General features: G+C 41.1%; 1 protein-coding gene across 1 annotated transcript in view; it reads right to left on the bottom strand.

Annotated features, from left to right (window-relative positions):
- Positions 1 to 21,460, bottom strand: part of DSCAM (DS cell adhesion molecule) — a 465,618-nt gene that overhangs the window by 113,561 nt on the left and 330,597 nt on the right. The window contains exon 12 of the mRNA XM_071566625.1: positions 1,638 to 1,834. Within this exon, the coding sequence (XP_071422726.1) occupies positions 1,638 to 1,834 (197 nt within the window). The remainder of the gene's footprint in view (positions 1 to 1,637; positions 1,835 to 21,460) is intronic.

The following is a 21,460-nucleotide window of genomic DNA, read 5'->3' as shown; positions in this document are numbered from 1 at the left end:
CCTTGGTAACTCCACGTGCTCTTTATCCCTCAGCAAACCCAAGGAAATATGAGCACAACTCCCAGTCCCCACTGGTTAAAATAAATGGTTTAATCTCCCACTCTCTGTAAGGAAATTGGAGAGTTATCATCTGAGATGTGGTAATGTGTCAAGCTGTGTTAAGTTGCACGTGTAGCTGAGCTTTAAGGTAGGGAAACAAAAATTTCCAGAGCCCACTTTGACACATCTTGGGCCTTCCTTCCCCCACTCCAAGTCCTTAGCAATAAATAGCCTTTCCTGTGTTCATTACAGCTTCCACTGAGTTCAGCTGCAGCTATGAGACCTTAGGGCTTCTACAAATCAGACCCCCAAGGGCTCAAGGCAAGCACCCAGAAAACAGAGAGCACACAATTATTGGCCACCTGAGAAGACTCTGGTTTCAGTGATCAGCCCTGCATCAAACAGTGTCTTTCATTACTCAACCTTAATGCAACTCCAGAGAAAATCCCAGTCGTGCCTCTCCCAGGCAGGGGTCCTGCAGAAAACCAAAGCTGAGTGCACAGCTGAGGATCACATCATCATGCACAGGCACTGGGCTCAGAGCTCCAGAGACAGCCCTAATCCTGACATTTTCTGCTCTGGGGGCATTTTGTCTCTCAGAAATGGAAGGTTTGGCATGTAACACACACATGGAGGTAAAACCCCCCTTCCATGCACAACTGCTTCAGAAGAGAACTCTCCATACAGGTCTCCAGCCTTCCAAAGGGAAATATTGTCGGGCATCCAGGGACTGTCTTATTAAAGTCAATAAGAAGAATGAGGGCAGAGAGGCCTGGGGGGTCAATCCTACAAATAAATATTTATAACACAAAAATGTTAATATGAACAGAGTCACACATAAAATTTATTTTTCTCAGAAATCAGTGACAAAGATCCCTCAGAGAAGGCAAATCCAGATTTTTACTGGATATCATCCAACATGATTTTTGAATGATAAAGAAAAAGATCTTTTATAAGAGCTACACTGGAATTCAGTCATTCACCAGAGAGCTAGAGAAACTGTTCCTTGAGCATAATACATACATTTTAAAAACCTGACTGAAAATGGGTAATCAAGATTTTTGAGTGAGAATCAAAATGATTTTTTAAAAAATTCTTTTAGATTTCATAAAGGCATATGCAAAATACCACGTTGAATCCAATGACTGACCTGACTTTTTAAAGTCATCTTACAAGCCCCCAGAGTGAAAAGTACTTTGGAAAAGACAGCATTTTTATATGAAACCAGCTTAATGGTTTGGGTGAGAGTAAAGCTGATAGAGATCAGAACTGAGGGTCAGAGATTTCTTTGGTGTTTATCAGCAGGTTCTCACACCTGAGCTGTGCTGCCAAGGAAGGGCAGGCTAAGGCATCAGCTCCTGAGGCAGAAGGGATGCAGGGCTGAGCCTGGATCACTGTCTAGCTGCCTCTGGAGTATGAGAAGATGGAGACTAATTTTTTGGGAGAGTTGGGATGCGGAGCTTTCCTCTACCTTCTCTTGCTGCCAGCTCTCCAGGGGCAATCTGATGTTGTTGGGAAGAGTTAGATGTGTATCCCTATGAAAACCAAACCAAGAACACTTTGACACATCTAGATCAGTCATGGGTCCCTTTTCTTACCTGCAGAGTAGAGATCACTTCATCTCCAACTTCCTTGGTGGAAACAAGGTAACGGGACATCTCGGGGTTAATGATTCTGTCTTCTTTTTCCCAGCGGACTATGATGGGTTTCTCTCCATGTGCTGTGCAGCTCATCTCCTTCTTCTGTCCTTGTGTTGCCAAGGTGGTGTTTGGGTAGGAAGTTATCATAGCTGGAACTGGAAACACACAAAACAACAATAAAGGTTGTTCCTCGGTGAGCTGACAGGTTGGCCTTTCAGACTGTGCCTCATCCAGCCTGTCCACATTCAACCAGATGGACACAAATTATTTCATTTTCATTCCCATGTAAAAAAAAACAAACCTCTTAAGATTGAAGAACTAGAACCAGACAAGATAAAAAAAAAAGGCTGTTCTTCAGTGAGCTGACAGGTGTGATGATACAGGGTTGGCCCTTCAGTCTGTGCCTCTTCCATATTTAACCAGATGGACATGAGTATTTCATTCCCATGTAAAAAAACTCTCATAAGACTGAAGATGGGCCTCAAAGGGAACAGAGCAGAGAGCAGCTGGAACTGGGCAATCAGGCTGTAGAGGGAAGATGAGAGTCCAAAGGAAGGCTGGTTTCATTTATTTTGCTTCTCAGAGGGAGACTTGTTACATAATGCAATATTCAATATTCCCAGTACATAAAGGTACTGTAACTAATAAGCATTCAGATGTGGGGCAAATAAAGAATGGATAAAAATGTCTTATTCCTTCTGATGAGCTACTGTTTAATTTGCTGACAGTTACATGTTCTACCAGTGTGTATGACAGTAATGACCTATCAAAATGAGGGCTCAATTAAACCAGAAGCTGTACAAAATGAAAAGAAAGGCTCTGCACCAAAGAGCTTACAGTCCATGCATGTGTTGAGTGCAGCTACACTGGACTGAAGTGAAAGTATAATTAAACTGACAATAAACCTAGCTAGATTTCAGGCTTTATTGTATTCACAAGGTATTTGCAGAACAGTTTGGACATATCTGTCAACTTTGCTAACCATTCTTTTAAAAAAATGCTTAAACTTTAATGTTGAAAAAAGTACTTTCTCGTTAGCAAGACTAGTCTTAAACCCCAAGTATTTTCATATTTTGGAATTAAAATCTTCTGGAAACAGGAAGAAAACATCCTCAGAGTGTTTTACTGCAAACCCCTCAAAACATGGCATCTTTGAAACAGGGCAGTGTCTTTGGTATCCTCAATATCCTGCGCTTTCCTTCCCATGTGGTTTGTCCACCAAGGAACAACATCTGGGCTTCTGTGTCTAGGAAGAATCAAAGCCCAGGACTCTTGTCTTTCAGTTCTTGGGAGAAGCTGGAAAGCCCTGGGCAGCACACAGTGCTGGTCTCTTCTGGATGAATCTGTCCACTCCTCTAAAGCACAGGAGGTGTCAGGACAGAACCCCTTCCTGGAGCTCCTGCTCTCCAGGGCTGTCCCTGCAATAGCCACACTCCCCTGGTTTTTATGCATGAGCTCCTGTCTCATCAGAACCACTCACTCATTCCACCTGAACCTCTCTGGGTCCCTGTTTGAATCAGATGACATTGGCAGAGGACCTGATTTGAGGCCTTCCCAGTCTTTCTTCCTGCTTAGATTGCAGTACAGCCACAAAGCAGAATAAAAATCCCTATTTAAATTAATTACTGTAATTGCACTCTTGTAATGCTAATGCTTGGTGGCATGACCTTTTCACATGCCAGAGCTGTTAATGCTTGGATATGACAATATGTCAGGATGCAGCCCTTCCTTTTCAAAGCCTTCCTGAACCAAAACAAAGTGATTTGAAGATTAACAGGGCTGTGGAGCCGTAGGTTTGAGTTATGAATGGGATCTAGTAACAGGGGGAGCTCTTAGAAAGGTCTTGTGTGAGACATGAGACTCCTTAGGCACTGACATGCACTAGTGATGAAGTACATCTTGTTTAACTGTTTGGGTATTATGTACCCACTGGTTTTCTCCCAGAGGAGCATTCAAAGAGAAGAAATTATGAATAGTCAGAATAGAATATTAGGGTGAGTCTGATTCCATCTTCCAGAGAATGAAAACAGCCTTAGTTTCACCTAGAGTCTGTAAGTATATTGGCAACTAAAGTAAACAATATTTAGGCAGAGGAAAAGGACTTCACACACCAAGCCTTTGAGGTTTATGGTGAAAGCCCTTTACTAACACACTGCACAGTTTATATAGGGTTAAGGCTACATTATATTGGCTAAATTGAATCTCACACCATCCAACTACAAATCCTAATTGGTTATAATCCATATCTCACAAGTCCACTGTTTTGATGATATAATCCTGACTGTTTTCAGGAACATCTCCAGTGTCCTGTGAGAAAGTACTGTGTGAACTCCTGGGGAGTGATTTCCTCCCTACCACTCAGCAGCAGCTGTGGCCTTGGTTATTCTTAGCTGGTAGCTGCTTCAGACTTACAGGATCCATATAGAGCTGAATTGCTCATCTTTCAGTTTTCTGTACCAACAGGCAACCACAAGGAGGTTACTTTCAGCAAATCACTCTTCTGTGTGCATTTGCTTCTTGCTTCCAAACCCAGAAAATAGTGGACCAGGGCTGTGCAGCTGCCAGGCTGCCCCTAACTCCACTGATCACAGAATTCCAGGATCACTGAGGTTGGAAAAGCCCTGCCAGCCCATGGAGCCCACCCTGTGCCCGATGCCCACCTTGTCCCCCAGCCCAGAGCACTGAGTGTCACGGCCAGTCCTTCCTTGGGCACCTCCAGGGCTGGGCACTCCATACCAACCTGGGCAGCCCCTGCCAGTGCCTGCCCACCCTTTCTATGAGGAAATTCTTCCTGAAATTCTTCCTAAAATAGCCCCATGTAGCCTTTTATTCATTTTGCTTATCAATAGGAGACCCAGTTCAAAGGCATAGCAGGCTGTTAAGGAGTCCACATTACCATCGTTAGCTTGTGCCACCACCTTTCTTCCTTCCATAATCTCTCAAACCTCCCACTAGTCCCTTCCTCTGCAAGTCTCTCCCCTCACTGCAACACACTCCAGTCCCCTTCACCTGTCCCTCTCCTCTTCCTGTTGCAAGCTCCTTGAGTTCTAACACATTCCCAACCCCCCTGGCAATGTTTTCCTCCTCCAGCATCATTTCCCATCCTTAATTAAGTCATGCCACCCTCCCAAGTCATCTAAATGATCTTCTCTCCAGCTGCAGTCCTCCTTCCCATCGGTATCTCCTAATTGGAGTCTCTGAGGTGATGGTGAGAACAAGTGCTAAGCCCACCCAGGAGATGAGGAGTGGGTGGTTTGTGCCTTCACACAAGGTCCCTGAGCTCCTGAGGTGTCTGCAGCCCCACGTGGGAGGGCTCAGCAGTCAAAGCAGGGGAGCCTTGCAATGGAAGGTCTACTCTCTTCCTTCTTCATAAGCAGTTGCACACAGAAAATGTCATGTCTGCATTTGGATTGGGATCCCATGGACATCCAGGAACCTTGTCAGGGGTTCCTGCCTCACTTTCATGTCCCATGATGGGTGACAGGGCCAAACCAAACACCACGATTCTCTTTCTGGCTTTTTAAAAACCACAGTCAAGCTTGTGAAGCTCAATTTTTTTCCCCAACATACTTTCTTAATAAGAGCAGCATAAAAACATGTAAAGAAAGATGACTTTATTCCTCAGATACAGCTTTATCCCTGCTTATCCTTCCCTTCTTCTCACATAATCTTCCACACTGATTCCTTATTGCTATAGCAATGCCTCACAGCTAAATATTTCTCCTTCCTCCAAAGCTGATTTTTTACTCTTCACAATTTATCTCCAATGATCCCAAACCATAAGCTCTTCTTTTTATCTTCCTCTACGTCAAAAGATTTCTGGTAACAAAGCCACATTCCCAAGGATATTTTAGGCAACGTATTTCTTCATCCCCCAACTATCTTTAATCAAATTACTGATGCAAATAACTGAGATAAATATGCTGGTGCTTTACTGACAAAATAATCCAGAAAACTGTAAATAAGCAAAACTGCTCTACATACCCATGAGATATTCTCTCAGGATGTCTTAAAAGAAGTGAAGGCATTTAGAAATACATCAAGATGATTCAAATGCCACATTAAGTGTATCCCTTATATCTCTTCAACTTTACATGTAAACAGACACATTATGATATGTATTCATATAAGGGAATTTTGGGAATTTTGGAAGGGAAGGGCATGTTACTGTGCATGTTCAAGGAATCCATAGAGCCATGTTCCAGAATTTGGGAGTAGTTTCCCTATGGGCCAAATTAATTCAATTCTCTTTCCTCTGGAGTTATCCGTGTCTTTCTCTTGAAGGATGCCATGTGGGGCTGGGCACAGTTAAAGACCTCCTGGTCAAAAGTGGAGGAAGTAGAGACTACAATTTACAGATCCTGGCAATTTCCATTTTCAAGGCCTGCATATCCCTTCCAGCAGCATTAATCCAGGACTCTGCTCTGCTTAAGGCTGGGCTTCCACTTGGAAGGGCAACCCATTGTTCCCCCCTTTCTTCCTGGTACCCCAGTAAGGAGTAATTAAAAATTATTTAATTATATTAGTATTTATTGTGTTATCAAAACATTATTTATTATAGCACTAAATATTAGTGCTATATTATTGTGTAGTTTGTATTATTAATATAAACTGTATTTCTCAATAATACTGTATTTACCTTATGGTATTAGAATCAAAGAGCAAAATTCATTAGTCAGGGTTACACTTAATCATGGAAGTGGCTCAGATAAATCAAGAACATTTTGTCCCATTCTTGGAGAAAACTGAATCTGCATCTTTCTTAAAATTCAGTAAAAATTGCTTAATCTGACTTTCTTTTCTCTGCTACTGTTGTTTCATCAGGCACTGAATGCAAACAAAAGGGAAAAGATTTAATTACCTTGGGATAGACTAATCTTATTTTCCAGAATGAGGAAGCTAAAGTTAGATGAAGCTTGTGCAAAGCACCAGAAACTTTTGAATCCTTTAGAAAGAATATTCACAAATTACTTGAAAACTGAAATTCACATAAATTTTAAAAATTATGCAGAGAGCTGGGAGGAGAGTGGGTTTTTGTGTCTTTCAGCTCATAGATGGAAATGGCCACATGGGGAAAAATAAACAAAGAGGCTCACTTTATTTCAATCTGCAATTAAACATTAAACATCCTCGTAGCATTTGTAAATGATTCTAAGACTGGTTGAAGTTCTCAGCATGTTTAAGAACTGTCACTATGTGTAGTCTCTAAATGGTATTTTAATTTGGTGGAAGGAGAGGAATATAATACAGGGCACCACTGTGGGTTGATGCCACATGCCCCCCCAGGGTGTTTGGAAGTGTATTGAAGGATACACTGATGTTCATGGTGCCCTGGTTTAGCAGGTGGGACCACTTTTATCACTGTGTGGGTGTGACCAAAGCTGTGGATTCCACACCCTCGATTCATTTCCCAGGAACTGTTAACAATGGACCATTTGCAGCAGCTGCCCAGGGCACACCTGACCCCTCAGGCTGGGAGTTGGCTGGGAAAGACACCTGTGGGATAAGAGCTGTGATAACTCCCCTCCAGGGAGTCATTAACCCCTTCACACCCGCCTGAGGGGTCATGTCTGCTGATGGGCCATCAACAATTCCAAAATCCCTCCTGACTCTCAGAGTCAGATCCCCCAGTGTGGAACTCCCTGCCCTGGTGGAGGGACTGGGGGCTCCCACTTGGGCCAGAGGGTACATAATCTGGGGGTTTGAAGACCTCAGGGAACACTCGACGGACCAAAAGGAGAACCAGAACCTCGACAGCAGAAGGCCACCACTCTCAATCAGACTGTGAACATCACTCTTCACCAGACTGCAACCATCATCTACACCAAGAGGTTTTTTACCTCCTTCTACTTTGGACTCAGGGGAACCACGTGGGGCTCAGCACAGAGGCCAACAAAACCCCTTTGTGTTTGTGCCCCAGGACACTGGGTTACACTTTTGGGTTTTGTGGGTTGAAACCAATTTCTCTTTGTGTCATTGCATTTATTGCAATATTTTTAATTAAATTGCAACTCTGACTTATAATCTTTCCTGTGCTGCGTTCATTTCTCCTGCTGGTTTACCTTTAAACCAGCACACATGGCCAAACATCGGTGCAGATTCAAACTGCTCTTGAAAAAAAAGATGAAAAAATGCAGCAGCTGAGAAAATCTGTTGATGGGATGATCTGGAGAAAACTGAGCACAGGGAGAATTTGGGTGTGTTCAGTAACAGACACTTCCTGGATTCTGACAGCAGTGATTCCCACTACATAAACATCTCACCATGTCTCCACTTCTCCTGGATGCCCCATCCTGGAAGTGTTCAGGGTTTGGAACAGCCTGGGCTAGTGAAAGGTGTCTCTGTCCATGGCAGGGGGTTGGAATGAGATGAGATTTAAGGCCCCTTCCAACCCAAACCATTCTGTGCTTCCACGATTCTCCTGGTCTGAAGGTCTCTGCTCTGACAGTTTCCACTTCATAGTTTGGCCCTTTCATTGGAGCATCCTTGAAGTGGCCAGATGGGGAAAACCTGTCATGGTACTGGGATTCATCTTGCAAGCATCTGTGTCTAGACAGGCATTGCAGACTTCCCAATGGAAAGAAAGATCCATACAAAGAGCTGGTTATCCAGTCACATGAACTGTGCCCTCAAAAGCTGCTTCTTTCCACTGATCACTCAGGATCCTGCAATGCCATCTGGTTTTCCTGTACAGCTTCTAGAACAGAGGCCCTCTGATGCAGTTTAAACAACCTTGGTAAAAGTAACATTGTGAATGAGGATGGGAATTGTGCTACGGGACAACTGCATTAAATTTAAAATAAATATATATTGAAAAAATTAATTAAATTTCCGATTTCATATTTAAGCCAAATTCAGCACATCCTTCTATGCTGGTCAGTCATGGTGAGAATACTCTTCTTCATAGCAAATGTGAGTTTTTTCTGTCTCAAGTTCCCTCTTCCTCAATCCACCTTTGCTCAGGCAAAGAAAGCCCATGCAAATACATTACTTACATTTAAGGGAGCGTAACTCTCACACTTTATTAATTGATATATATTTGTTAATTTATTTTCAAATCTAATAGACTTCCAGGAGTCAATGAGTGTGCGGCTAAAATTTGTCATTTCAGTTTTCCCTTTCTGATAAGAGGCATTTTGGTTTTCTTAAATAGCATCTCCCTGGAATTCAAATGGTATTCTGAATCCAGAAGGGAATTTTAAATCAACAGAACTTCAACACTTCAGTTTAAACACGGAGTTTTTTGGTAACACTGTAACCTGTTCAGCAGGTGAAAGTCATGCTTAGTCCTCATCCTCAAGAGATGCCCAAAACTAGGAAACAAACTGCACATCCCAAGGGTGAAACAAATATGTTAACACAAAAAAAAAGCATCCAATTTTTAGGTATACAAGTTATTACACGTTATTATAATGAGCATATAATTAATGACAACTACTTTGTACCAATACTCACTAATTTTGAAAATGAACTTCACATTTGAGACTTCCTCATATTTGCTTGTTGAGAACCTCCTGAGAGATGTGTTCTTTTAGGATAAATGCTTAAAAAATTTGATTTGAAATATTTAAGTATTTCATCAAGGTAACTTTAGAACATAATATTTTCCTGTGTTGCTTGGAATTAGGAAAGAATGTGTTGTGTAAGCAATGCAGCTCTTAAATGGAATCAGTACTGGGGGAATTGTGTCACCAATTAACACAGCATGAATTTTAAATTGGAAAAGTCAATCTTTTGAAATTAACAGCCATTGATGTTCCAGATTAAAAAAAAAAAAAACACAAAAAAACCCCCCACAACAATTTCAAGCATGTAAAACTGAGAAATTTGATGAGAGAAGCAAAGATTTGATGAATTCATATGACAGACTGAATTATCTGCTCAGATGGAGTTTCAGATGTCAAAATAAATTTGCAAAATTTATTCATAAATATATTCCTGAAAATAATTTTAAATAAAATAGAACAAATCAGATTATGTTCTTCCCCCAGCCTGCCCTAAAAGGAGGGTGAGTAGCCTTTTATTTGCTTCCATCAGTAACCATTAGATGAATGGATATTTTGGGTGATGGGCAAGAGTTTCATTAGCAGTTCTATTTGCAAAATTATTTGCTGACAGGCAAGTATAAAAACCAGCACTGCTGTGGAAAAAGACTGTGCACAGCAGAAGCTGCATCTTTATGTTCCTATTTAGTGAAGAGTGATATCCATGAGAATTATTATATATAAATAATAGAGAGAAATTAAGACATGACCAGTCCATGTCCCAGCTACATACATTTATTTGCATTAAAAATCCCCCATCAAAACAGGAGGCTCAGTGGTATGAAAAATTACATTATTAGGATATTAGGACATCAATACAAGAAAAAAAAATCCAAAAAGAAAGAACTCACTGAGTGGGACTGAAAATGGATTCTGTACACCTTGAAATACCATTCCAGCTGGCTCCTCCCCTGATATAAATGAAGTTACTTTGATTTTAAGTGTTATTCAAACACGTGTTTCCAAGCTCCAACAGGCCTTGTTTGATGCTGAACTTTAATAAGAATGACAATGAGTTCTTGGCAGCTCCACCACAGCCTCATGATCTGATTGAATGTGTCAGGGCAAAGGCTGTGAACATTTAGGGTTCATCTCCTATGCACTCAAAAGTAGTTTCAGGTCACATTAGAGGAAGGGAAGGTGATTTATTTTGCATGACAACTACGAATTTAACCAAAAGACACATGAATAAAATAAAAAAGGGCTTTTCTCTCAAATCACAAAGGCAATTCTTTCCTCTTCCTGAGATCTTTCCTTGCATTTGTTCTGTGTTTGTACAGTGCAAACTGATGTCTTCAAATGACACACAGGGGACCAGCAGCTGCTTCTATTCCCTGCTCTTCCCTTCCACTTTGACATGGTTCTGAAATGAATGTGACTTCCTTTTGCTTTGCCACGCAGCCTCAATTCCCATTTTGTCTGACTGCACTCCCCAATAACCAGGAGACAGGGAATGGGAGATGATAAACTGACAGGTTTGTCCCCTGCAGTCAGTTACAGTAAAAGCCTCTGGAAATTTGGGACAAACTCCGGTAACTCCCAGGAGGCACCAGAAAAGCAGTTTCATCAAAGCTTGGCTAAATGTCCAAACCAAAATAAATGATCAAAAATCTATAAAACATTACATTAGCATGTATGTAATTGTGATTTATGGAGACTTAGTAAAGCAATTAATGGACAACAATAACATTACCATTGTTGTGAAGTGTGGTTGCCAAAAAATTAGCATTAGAAACATGTCTCCATTAAGTATAAATTTCTTGGGCCACTTTCTCTTCCAAATCAATTATGATCTTTCATCACCCAAATAAAAGCCAGGCTGGAAAGAGCAGGAATGTTGAATAGCTAAAACTAGCAATGCATAATTTTAGATAACTTGTCCAATGCTTTGATCTTAAATTGAATTCACTCTGCCACCGAGATGGCATCAAGTTTTAATGTTAAATGAGAGGGTATCATAGTTGGAAAGTACAGTGCTCTAATTACTGAATGCAAATCAGTTAAAAACAGACACTGTGGAATCACATGGGAGACAGCTCTTTTTTTTTTTTTCAGTTGATACGTTTTAAATTTTCCATTTGTGTCCTTTCATTAAAAATTACCTGAATAGTTTACAAGTTTAAATGGAGAAAAAAAAAAGGCAGAAAGTCACTGGAAAACACAAGCTTTGATCAGGAGCTATTTTATGAGCCAGCAATTCCCATAAGTCTTTTAGATTTTGGAGGCGGTGAAGTGACATGTGTAAATGTCCCTCCCAGGGGAAGAGAGGCAAGCGCTAATTGGGGTATTGACAGGTTTAAATGAAGCAGAAACCCACTAAGAAACTCTGGCTACAAAACCGCGATCATTGGTGGGCAGAGCATGGGGCATTAATGGGTTTCATTCACTGCTCACTCAGGCAAGTAACTCTACTTTTAAGCACAGTGACCTGGGTCTGTAACAGCTCCCTTCTGAGCTAAAAAGCCATGAAATACTCTGCTGATGTATAAGAAAGAGAGCTCTGCTAGAACTGGTCTCCTCCAGCCATTCAGAGGGAATTATATTTTTATTGTCTGGATAGATGCAGGTAGACCAATATCACCTGATGGTGGGATGGCAGAAACAGAACTCAAATACACTAAAATCTGCAAGAGATCACTCTCTGTATTTAGTAGCCACTCTCTATAGGAGTACATTTAACACCAGAAATATAAATATATATATTTTCTGAATATTAACATCAACAGAAAGGTGCTATTGCATTGGATGTATATACAAAAGCATTCAGCTGTGCAGGGAGGTCAAGCATGTCCAAAGACCCAACTGGAGGGGCTCATAGCATGTTCATAGCATGTTCACAGCATGTTCAAAGTATGTTCATAGAGCCTGTCAGTGCAGTGATCCTTGGGGGTAAACAAGACCTTCCATTCATCTTGTCTTAAAGATGACAAACACCTTCTTATTGATGATAAAAGGTCCTCAGGGTGAGCTGCTCACAGTTTTGCAACCAACCTTTAGAAGTCCAGCTTAAAGTCAGGGAAATCAAATGCCAAAGGTCTAATCTTAAACTCTACATTCCCTTCACTAAGGAGATTCAGGATGTTAATAAATGCTACAATCTCAGGGAAGACAGGAAAGGAGATTGAATTAAGGAGAATAAGATCCTAAGAAAAAGCTCTGAAGACTTTCATTTTGATGCACATCAATCTGGTTTCTCCAGTAAAAATTCTAACTCTGCCCCTTGTCACAGAGAGCACCTGGGGATGGTTTGGAAATGGTGTGACCACTTAGGGAGTATTAACACTATTTATTGCTGGACAGCCAAAATGTTGATTCCTAATCTATTTTACCTTTTATTTTCTGCTATAAGGTCTATGTTCTACTTTTACTGCTCATCACGATGGGAGCTCCTTCAGGAAAAGCAGATCTCAAGTTGGTCAATAAAAGGAGAAAATTTCCAGATGACTGGGGAACTCTCTTAAAGGCTGCTCAGTCTAGGAAAAGCTGATGGGTAACTTGAGTACTTATCAATTTTTTAATACATGTCATATGGAAAGAGGGAATTACTATCAAAGAGAAACAAAGAGGGCTTAGAGGAGCTCAATATTTATAAAGTAAAGATACTCAGTATAATACTTCTGTGAGTTACATTTACTCATAAGTAAGAAGCAGCTCTTACAGCAGAAAATCAGAAAGGAAAATTCTCATACTTCTGTTAAATTTAAAATTAGGCCACTCTCTGCTCCATTTGGAATTTGCTGTGACTTTTACATTCATTGTTATCCCATTTTTGCAGTGTTTTATCAAATCTAAGGCCAGGCCTTTGTACTGAGTATTTTGGGAGTGTGTCCCTGAGCAATGAATACACTTCCAGGCAAAAGCAGTGGCCAACAATTTGGCTCCAGTGTCCAAAGTCTAAGGCCAGAGGAAGTGGATGGACCATAATTTGAACCTGGATTATAATTATTTTGGCTTATTCAGAGCTGCCAAAGTGCTCATCCAGCTGTGAGGCAGAGAACAGCTAAAAGAAGTTTTAAAGCCCAATTTTACAGTGCTGTTCCTGATGATGAGAGTACCTTGCTGGGGGCCTCCAGGTTTATCACCTCTATAACTCAGGTCAAGGTGTGTGTTTGTACCTGAATGTGTGCACAGATGTGTGTGAGTGAGTAAGAAAGGGGGAAAAAAAATAGATATTTTCCACAGAGGCAAACAAAGAGAATTATTTCATTACCTGGGAAAGAGGACAAACCAACCCTCACTGCCTCCTTCCCTTGACCTTCAACTGTCCTGTAGATTCCTCTTTTCAATATGCTCTTTAAAAAAAAAAATGTTTCTGTTTCTCTGGAGACCATTTTTACCCCTCAGCCAAGGAAAGGCCTCATAAATACTCGTGTTTCAGGCAGCAGCAAATTATAGTCATCCATCTCAGGGACAAAGCCTGTGGCACGGGGCTGTGGGTCATTCCCCCCACGGTACCTTCCTACAGCATGATGGAATTCAAAGGACTTGGCTTATTTTTTTTCCCCTTTAAATTGAGTTTCAAGGGAATAGAAACTTCCATTACCTCTTCCACACCCAAAAGCAGAGGCCAAAATGGCACAGCTGATAATGTAACCACCAGCAAAGCAAGAGGAAAGTCGTGCTACTAAGCGTGGCTTGACGGATTGCACACGACGGATGCTGAGTATGATAAATGAAGCAGCCACTTACAGGGGCAATATGAAAACACTCCTTTGATTTTTTTTTTTAATCAGATTGTCAAATGTTTCTTTTTTAATCAGATCTTTGAAACACGCAACCACAAAAGCTGTACTTAGATCTAAACTTGCTGCCTAAATTATTAAGTTATCTTCATACAAAGAATTTGGCCTTAGGAAATACAGGAGGTTTAAAGTGGTGGTTTGGTCATTCTGGGTTTGGGTTTTTTTGAGTGTTTTTAAAATTATATTCCATTATAAAAAGAATAATATTTATCAAAGGAATAGTGTGGGTTAATGCACTATATAGCAACCTTACTAGTCACATACACAGCAAGAACTTATGCTCAAGTTTTATTGCTTTTTCTGTGATGCCTTTTAGAGTTGCTTTTAAGGTGATAAGAAGCTTTTCAGTCCTGTTGGGACATATAAATTCTCCTTTGGTACAGGGAGTACACAGGGCTCAGGATTATGAAGGCAGGGAATGATGCTCCTTTTTTTGCCTAATTTTTGATCATGCACTTGATTAGAAAACAGGAAAAGATCTGAAATGAAGTCCTTTGGCTGGGCTTGCTGAATGCCACAAAGGATACTTTCATTTTATTTTCCCTTCTGTGATAAAATGAAGGTTTTCTAGAAAATGACCACTCACCTTCTTTGACAGAACTTTTCATGTTCCTTCATTCACTTCTAGGTATTCAAGTGGCTTTGCAGAGCTGCTGAACATCCCTGAGTGCAATTGAAATCTTCCTGAAAATATGCCCTGATTATCTACACAGTGAGTTATTCCTCAGATAACACATGGGGTATGTTTGCTGTTGTTTGAAGTAGTTACACAGCCAGAAAAGATCTGAAGTCATATTTTACAAAGGTTTTCCAAGGATAACTTAGAAGCCTCTCCAAGTTGTGTGATTCCTGAAATATTCCTGTATTTCTGCTGGGTACTTGACTCAGTTGGTTTGTAAGAGCAGCATCAACCAAGAGACAGAGTGCCCAGAACTACCCTTAAAAAGAACAGCTCATTAAGAAGCTGAACTTCACTGAACTGTGGAAAAAATATAAATATAAATGCAATGATATCTGCAGCACTGAAGAAAGGAAAAGCTTTCTCAGTCCTGTGTCGGTTAAATGCATTTTTAATACTCCTGCTAACAAATAATCGTTTGATTTCCCTTCCAAAAGCTTCTGGCAGCTCCAGTAACTCTCCCAGTTCCTACTGTCTGCTCTGCCAGTCTCATAAATCTCTCTAGTCTCTCACCCCTCTCTCTGCAGAGCTTGAGTTCCTTGCCTTGGATTTTGCCAGAATAAATCCCTATAATCTTACAGTTTCCTCCCCTCCTGTCTGAGCAGGCCCCTGTTGTGTTTTTTAATTAGATGGTGTCCTTTGCAGAGAATGGGACTTGGAGGCAAAGAGGTGAAAAAAGGGTCACTGGTAATTTATTGCACTATCAGGGCTGAGAGAGCTCGTAACTGTGAGGCTGTAAACCTGAATAATTAATTTTGTAGGGAGCATTGGAAGATTTGGTACTCCAGGTGAAAAAAAGAAAGGATTCTGAATCATTACCTTAATCTCATTGAATCCTCTCAGGAAGTGTAAAAACAGGTCATCTGTCAAGAATTCCCATGTCATTATTGCTGGTAAGAAAAGATATCATTCAAGAGCAGTCTCTCAGTGGTTTAATCTTTTGGGATCACCTAGAACACGGAGTCCAAAAATGTAAACTAAGATGTTCTTTTAGGAACTAGGTTTTCAACTTGAAATTTTCTAAGATTTGCTTCAAGGAGCTGGTTGGCTCATGGATTTTTCATAAGTAGCATCAGCATCACGAGCACACACTTTTTGAAATTACTGTAGAATCATAGAATGGTTTGAGTAGGAAGAGACCTTAAAGTTCATCCAGTTTGAACTCCCCTGCTATGGGCAGGGACACCTTCCACCAGCCCAGGTTGCTCCAAGCCCCATCCAACCTGGCCTTGGACACTTCCAGGGATGGGTCAGCCACAGCTGCTCTGCCCAACCTGTGCCAGGGCCTGCCCACCCTCACAGTAGAGAATTTCTTACTAATCTAAACCTACTCTGTTAGTGTGAAGCCATTCCCCCTTGTCCTGTCACTCCAGGCCCTTGGAAATAGTCTCTTTCCATCTTTCTTATAGCTCCTTCAGGTACTGGAAAGCCACAATCAGGTCATCCCAAAGCCTTCTCCAGGCTGAACAATCCCAACTCTCTCAGCCTTTCCTCAAGAGAGGAGAGGTGCTCTGTCTCATCTTGGTGGTCTCTTTTGGACTGTCTCCAACAGGTTGAAAACACAGAATTGTGGATTTAAAACAGTACAGCTCTGGAACACAATGATACTGACAGGTCTTCAAGGGAATTGTTTGCCAGGAGGTTCCACAAAACCCTACCAAGAAGTCAACACTGGAGGAGGATCCTGGCATATACTGGAGGAGGATCCTGGCATCCCTGTAATAAGCAACCTTTGAACCTCCAGGGAAAACTGTTCCACCTTTCTGTGCCTGGAGAACCCATGGCTCTGGGCAATTTGGCACAGCTTCCTCCCAGCAGGACAATAATCATGTTTTTCAGTTCAGTGAAAGAAAAACAGAAAAAACCCAAAGTATATGGCTCAATAAATTACCACTTCTATAGTTCAGGATGGAAAACTGTAAAAGATGACAACACTGCCAAAATCCATACACAGCAAAAAGGGGGAGCTGAGGCTTGTTTTACTGGGCTGGGCAGGGCAGGGCAAAGCCAGGAAAGTTCAGAGTGCTGGGGGTCACCTGCTGGCCCTGTGGCCTCGTGTCATGGGAGCAGTTTTGCTCCAGCAGGAAAACCCACGTGCTGACCACAGGCTTGAAATCACTGCAGCATCACAGCAGGAGTTTGAGATTGCTCCAATTCTAGAGCTTGATAGTCCACATGGGTGACATTCTGGCCCTGCAGAAGTCTTGAGGAACTTTGGCACTGACTTTTGCTCAATTAGGATTTAATTTGCCAAGATAAGAGTTACGTCGGCAACTTCCCTGCAGTCTTACCATGCAGTCCTCATCCAAGCTAAAAGGAGGTGCTGAACTGTAGAATGTTAAAAAGATTAACTCCTTTCTGTTTATGTTTAATAAATAGAAGAAAAAAAATCTCCCAGGGTGCTTAATATTGCCTGTTCCTATGTATATCCTCAATTCCTGACTGATGCATTTTAATTCAGTCACACAGGGGGTGCCTCAAACAATCCAGTGCTGCATTATCTTCAAGATGTTCAAGATCCTGATTGTTTGTTCTCTCCAACATCCCTCACCCAAGAAGCTAATGAAGAATTCAGTCGTGATGGTATTGTTTATGACACACATAGCTGTGACACATGATAATTTCACAATCGTCTCAAGACACCATGTGGTTTCTTTTGACATTTTCTGACAGGCTGTGTTATCAAGCACAATTGTTTGCACAGGAAACAACTGAACACGTGGTGCTTGGGACATTATGTTATCTCCTGATAATGATGTCATTAACATGTGTATACTATAATTAATGACTACAAGAGCGATTCATTTGAGTAAGGCTTATGAATCCATTTCATCTAAAAAGGGAAAGAAAACCTATAATCATTTGGGCTCAGATCCTGAAAGCTACTTACTTGCAACCTGCTGCAGCTACGCTGGGTGACCCATTAATTGAGGCATATTAACAAGAAGCATTTATTTCTCAGTTATATTACAGAAGCTTGGATTAGAATCATTATCATAATGATTGTTCTAATAGAGATCAGTGAGAGAAACAGGAACTTAGCAGTGCTCCAAACCCCTTTGTCACCCCATCTCCTGCCGATGGCAGCCAGGAAACAATTACAGTTCATCAGTGTGCAAGGCTGACATAATGAAGCTGAAGACGTGGATGGCAAACCCTCTGCAGTTAATGCTGTCCCCTCCTGCTGTTGGGAGCCCTAAGATACAAAACACACTTCTCACACCCTTATCTGTGTGGCACCAAGGAAGAAAACGGTGGTAAAGGCAGTTCAGGCATGTGAAGTGTTCTTACATAAGAGTCATGGATGGGTTGAGTTGGAAGGGACCTTAAGGATCATCTTCTTTCAACTTTGCCATGGGCAGGGACTCTTCCCACTAAACCACATTGCTCAGTGCCCCATCCAGCCTGGCTTGGAACACTTTGAGGGATGGGGCAGCCACAGCTTTTCTGGGCAACCTGTGCCAGGGTCTCACCTCCCTAACGGGGAAAAATTTCCTCTTTAAATCTGACCTGTGTTTCCCTTTTACCAGTTGGAACCCATTCCCCCTTGCCCTGTCACTCCAGTTCCTGATGAACAGTCCTTCTCTGGCTTCCCTGTAGCCCCTTCAGATACTGGAAGGTGCTATCAGGTCTCCATACAACCTTTTCTTCTCCAGCCTGATCAGCCCCAACTCGCTCAGTCTGCCTTCATGGGGGAGATGCTCCAGCCTGCTTATCAACTTTGTGACCTTCTCCAACAGTTCCACGTCCTTCCATGTTGAGAACCCCAGAGCTGGAGGCAGCACTGGAGATGAAGTCTCACAAAAGTAGAGTAGAGAGGCAAATCCCCCCTCAGCTGCTGCCCACGGTGCTTTTGATGCAGCCCAGGACATGGTTGTTTTCTTCTGGGCTGCCAGAGCACATGGACAGCTCATGGTGAGTTTTTCATCAACCATCACCCCCAAATACTGCTCTAAATCCCTTCTCTACCCAACCTGTAGGTGTGCCTGGGATTCCCCTGACCCAGGTGTAGGAATGTGCTTTGTTATAGTTTTTATAACTACACTTTATATAATTATGTCTTACTAGTTCCTATCCTTCACTATTAAAATGCATAACCTCTTGACCAAGTAAAATACAATCTATTTTTGCAATTGTATTTTTTGCCAATATACTTGATAGTTCAGTGTTCTGTTAAAATCATAACATGGTTTTTGCATAATGTCCCTGCCAACTCAATTCTGCTTCTCACTCCTTACAGCTTTCTGAGAAAACAGATATATTTAGACCACCAAAATTTGCTTTCAAGCCTGATAATCCACTCTTCTCCCTCAAGGCTACACAGATTGCACATGGACTTTTTTTTTGTGTTACTCAGAGTTTCAGAAGGCTGTGTTCAGGCACACAAAATATTTTCATGGGGATATTTTCATAGAGAGGCAGCCACCAAAAAAACTGCTGGGAGTGAATGAAATTTCCAACCTGATGTAGCTCTCAGGAAAACTGTCTACAATATGTCTAAAGAAATTAGGATGAGACTGGATCCCTGTGAAGGTGTTTGAAAATAGCCTGGGTGGAACAGCTACAACTGATGAAGGCTGGATCATGCTGGGTCCTCCAAGAAGGTTAAAACAGGACAGGAGAGGGCCAGGAAACCAAGAGCAAACTTGCTCCTCCCAGCTTGTTCCAAAGAATAAATTCTGATTGGGGTTCAAATATGCACAAAGCTCTACCTGGGAAACTCAGCAAACCTCTCCTGTCCAGCTGCTTCACAACTCTGCAAAGTCAATCTCTCTGACTTCAGTTGCCTCTTTCTGTAGAGTGAGCATATGGATTATGAGTATATTGCATAAATAATTATTTATATGCACCATTAACTTTGCTCTGAACCACTAAACATGTATGTGCTGAGTAGCCCTTCTCACACTGTAACCCCAGAATAAGCATCACTGTATCTACTTCAGTTTGCACTTTACTTTTTAAGGTTAAAGTGAATAAAATAACAATATTCAAGTTCATGGTGTAAGCTAAAAAATATTTTTAAAAGTCAAGAAATGAAAAATCAGAATTTCTGGACTAGTAAATTAGAAACACTATTAACACCAGTTGATATAAGGGACATAACAAAGGAGTTAACACTCCCAAGTCATTCTCTCTACCTCAGAAAGATGTTTTATCTGTATTTGTACATGTTCTATACCTGCACTCTTCCAAAAATACTGTAATTTAATTAAAAATAAATAAAATTCAATTGTTCTTCCTAAACAAAACCCCTGATTCAGAATCAAATGTTCTTTTTCTTCCATGCAGAACATAAGAATTGGAAATGCTCAGTCTTGGTCTACAGGAATCTTTTATGAGATTCAGATGTTACAATTCAGATGTTATTTAACTTTTTAACTGCAGTATTTTTATAATTACTTATTATAAAATCCTTTATAATATTAGCTTAACAGAAAATGCTTCCTAAAGGAGAAATAAAACCTATACACCCATGAAAAATGAGTGGAGTTGTAGAAGCAATGAAGGAATGTATATTAAATGTTTCTATTGCAAGTACATCAGAGGTCTAATTTTGGAAATGCAAAAACAAATGAAAAACTGGCACATATTCAAAACAGGGATATCAGAGCTTAATGTAAATTTAGAACCCTGGCTTGACACAACAGTTGGAGGCAAACGTGCTGATAAAAGATTATTCCAAGCAGATAAGATCCATACCTTTTAAATGCTAAGCAGATTGGCTTGGCAATTAATGCTGCACAAAATTTAGCTGGAAAACATATTTTTCCTGAAAATACTCAATGGAAACAATATGTCAAGTGGTGCCATGAAGTTGCTTTTCCATGCATTATTCATTTCTGTGTATGTGTGTGCACAGAAATCCTGATAGGGGACTGTAGGAGACACATATTTAAAAATGTGTTCATCCTCACACTCTGAGGAGTCATGTTGGCCTTTTCCATACAAAGTCCTCTGTGGATTTGAAAATATGAGGGTTTATTCTCTCCTGGCCTCCAAAGAGACTTAAAAGTGGGGTTTCAGTGTATTAAGAGAGAAAAGGGAAGAGGAAAGAGAAGGGGAAAGGGAAGGGTGAAGGGAAAGGCAAGGGAAAGCAAGGAAAGGGTTGAATGAATAAACTGGATTTAAAGCAAACAGGCAATTTTTGCTGGGAAAACATTACATGGTGCACATGGAACATGCCAGACTTGAGAACCACTACATGACTTGCACAAAGGCTCTGAAAACCCCTCAATCTCCTTTACTAAACATCCAATGATCCAAATTAAATGGGTGCAGAGTCCACATCTTAACATTCTTTGGAGTACAAGAATTAAGGAACTCCCTCTAGGTCATGATCTCAACAATGACAAATATGTTTGTTATCCAGTGGTACTTGGGGCAAAACCTCCCCATTAGATTTATGGGGAGGGATAACAAAAAGCACAGAATCCCCCTGACTTTAACCAGTTAGATGATTTTATAACACTTCATGTAGCATGACTTTCCCTTTTCCCTTTCCTTGCTATGAAAGCGATTTATCTCATGTGAGAGTGTAACTCCTCGAGGTCACTCACATTCCAGCACATTTGAATTGTTCCCTTGGAAAAATTACATCAGCCTGCATGAGAAACAGGTTAATGCACTGCTAAGCCAAACTGCCTTGGCATAAGCAAGCTGGAAGTATATGATATATCCCTTAAAAGTACTCTGACTCCTGTGGTTTCCATGTGAAAATATCCCTGGATGGCCCCAAGTGAAATCCCTGGTGCTTCTGAGCTCCTACATGTCCCATGTTCAGCTTTGCTTAGTCAAATTCAGGAGCTGAAGCAGAAT

Source organism: Pithys albifrons, chromosome 1 (genome assembly GCF_047495875.1).
Source record: "Pithys albifrons albifrons isolate INPA30051 chromosome 1, PitAlb_v1, whole genome shotgun sequence".
Lineage (NCBI taxonomy): Eukaryota > Metazoa > Chordata > Aves > Passeriformes > Thamnophilidae > Pithys > Pithys albifrons.
This window is presented reverse-complemented; position numbering and strand designations above follow the sequence as displayed.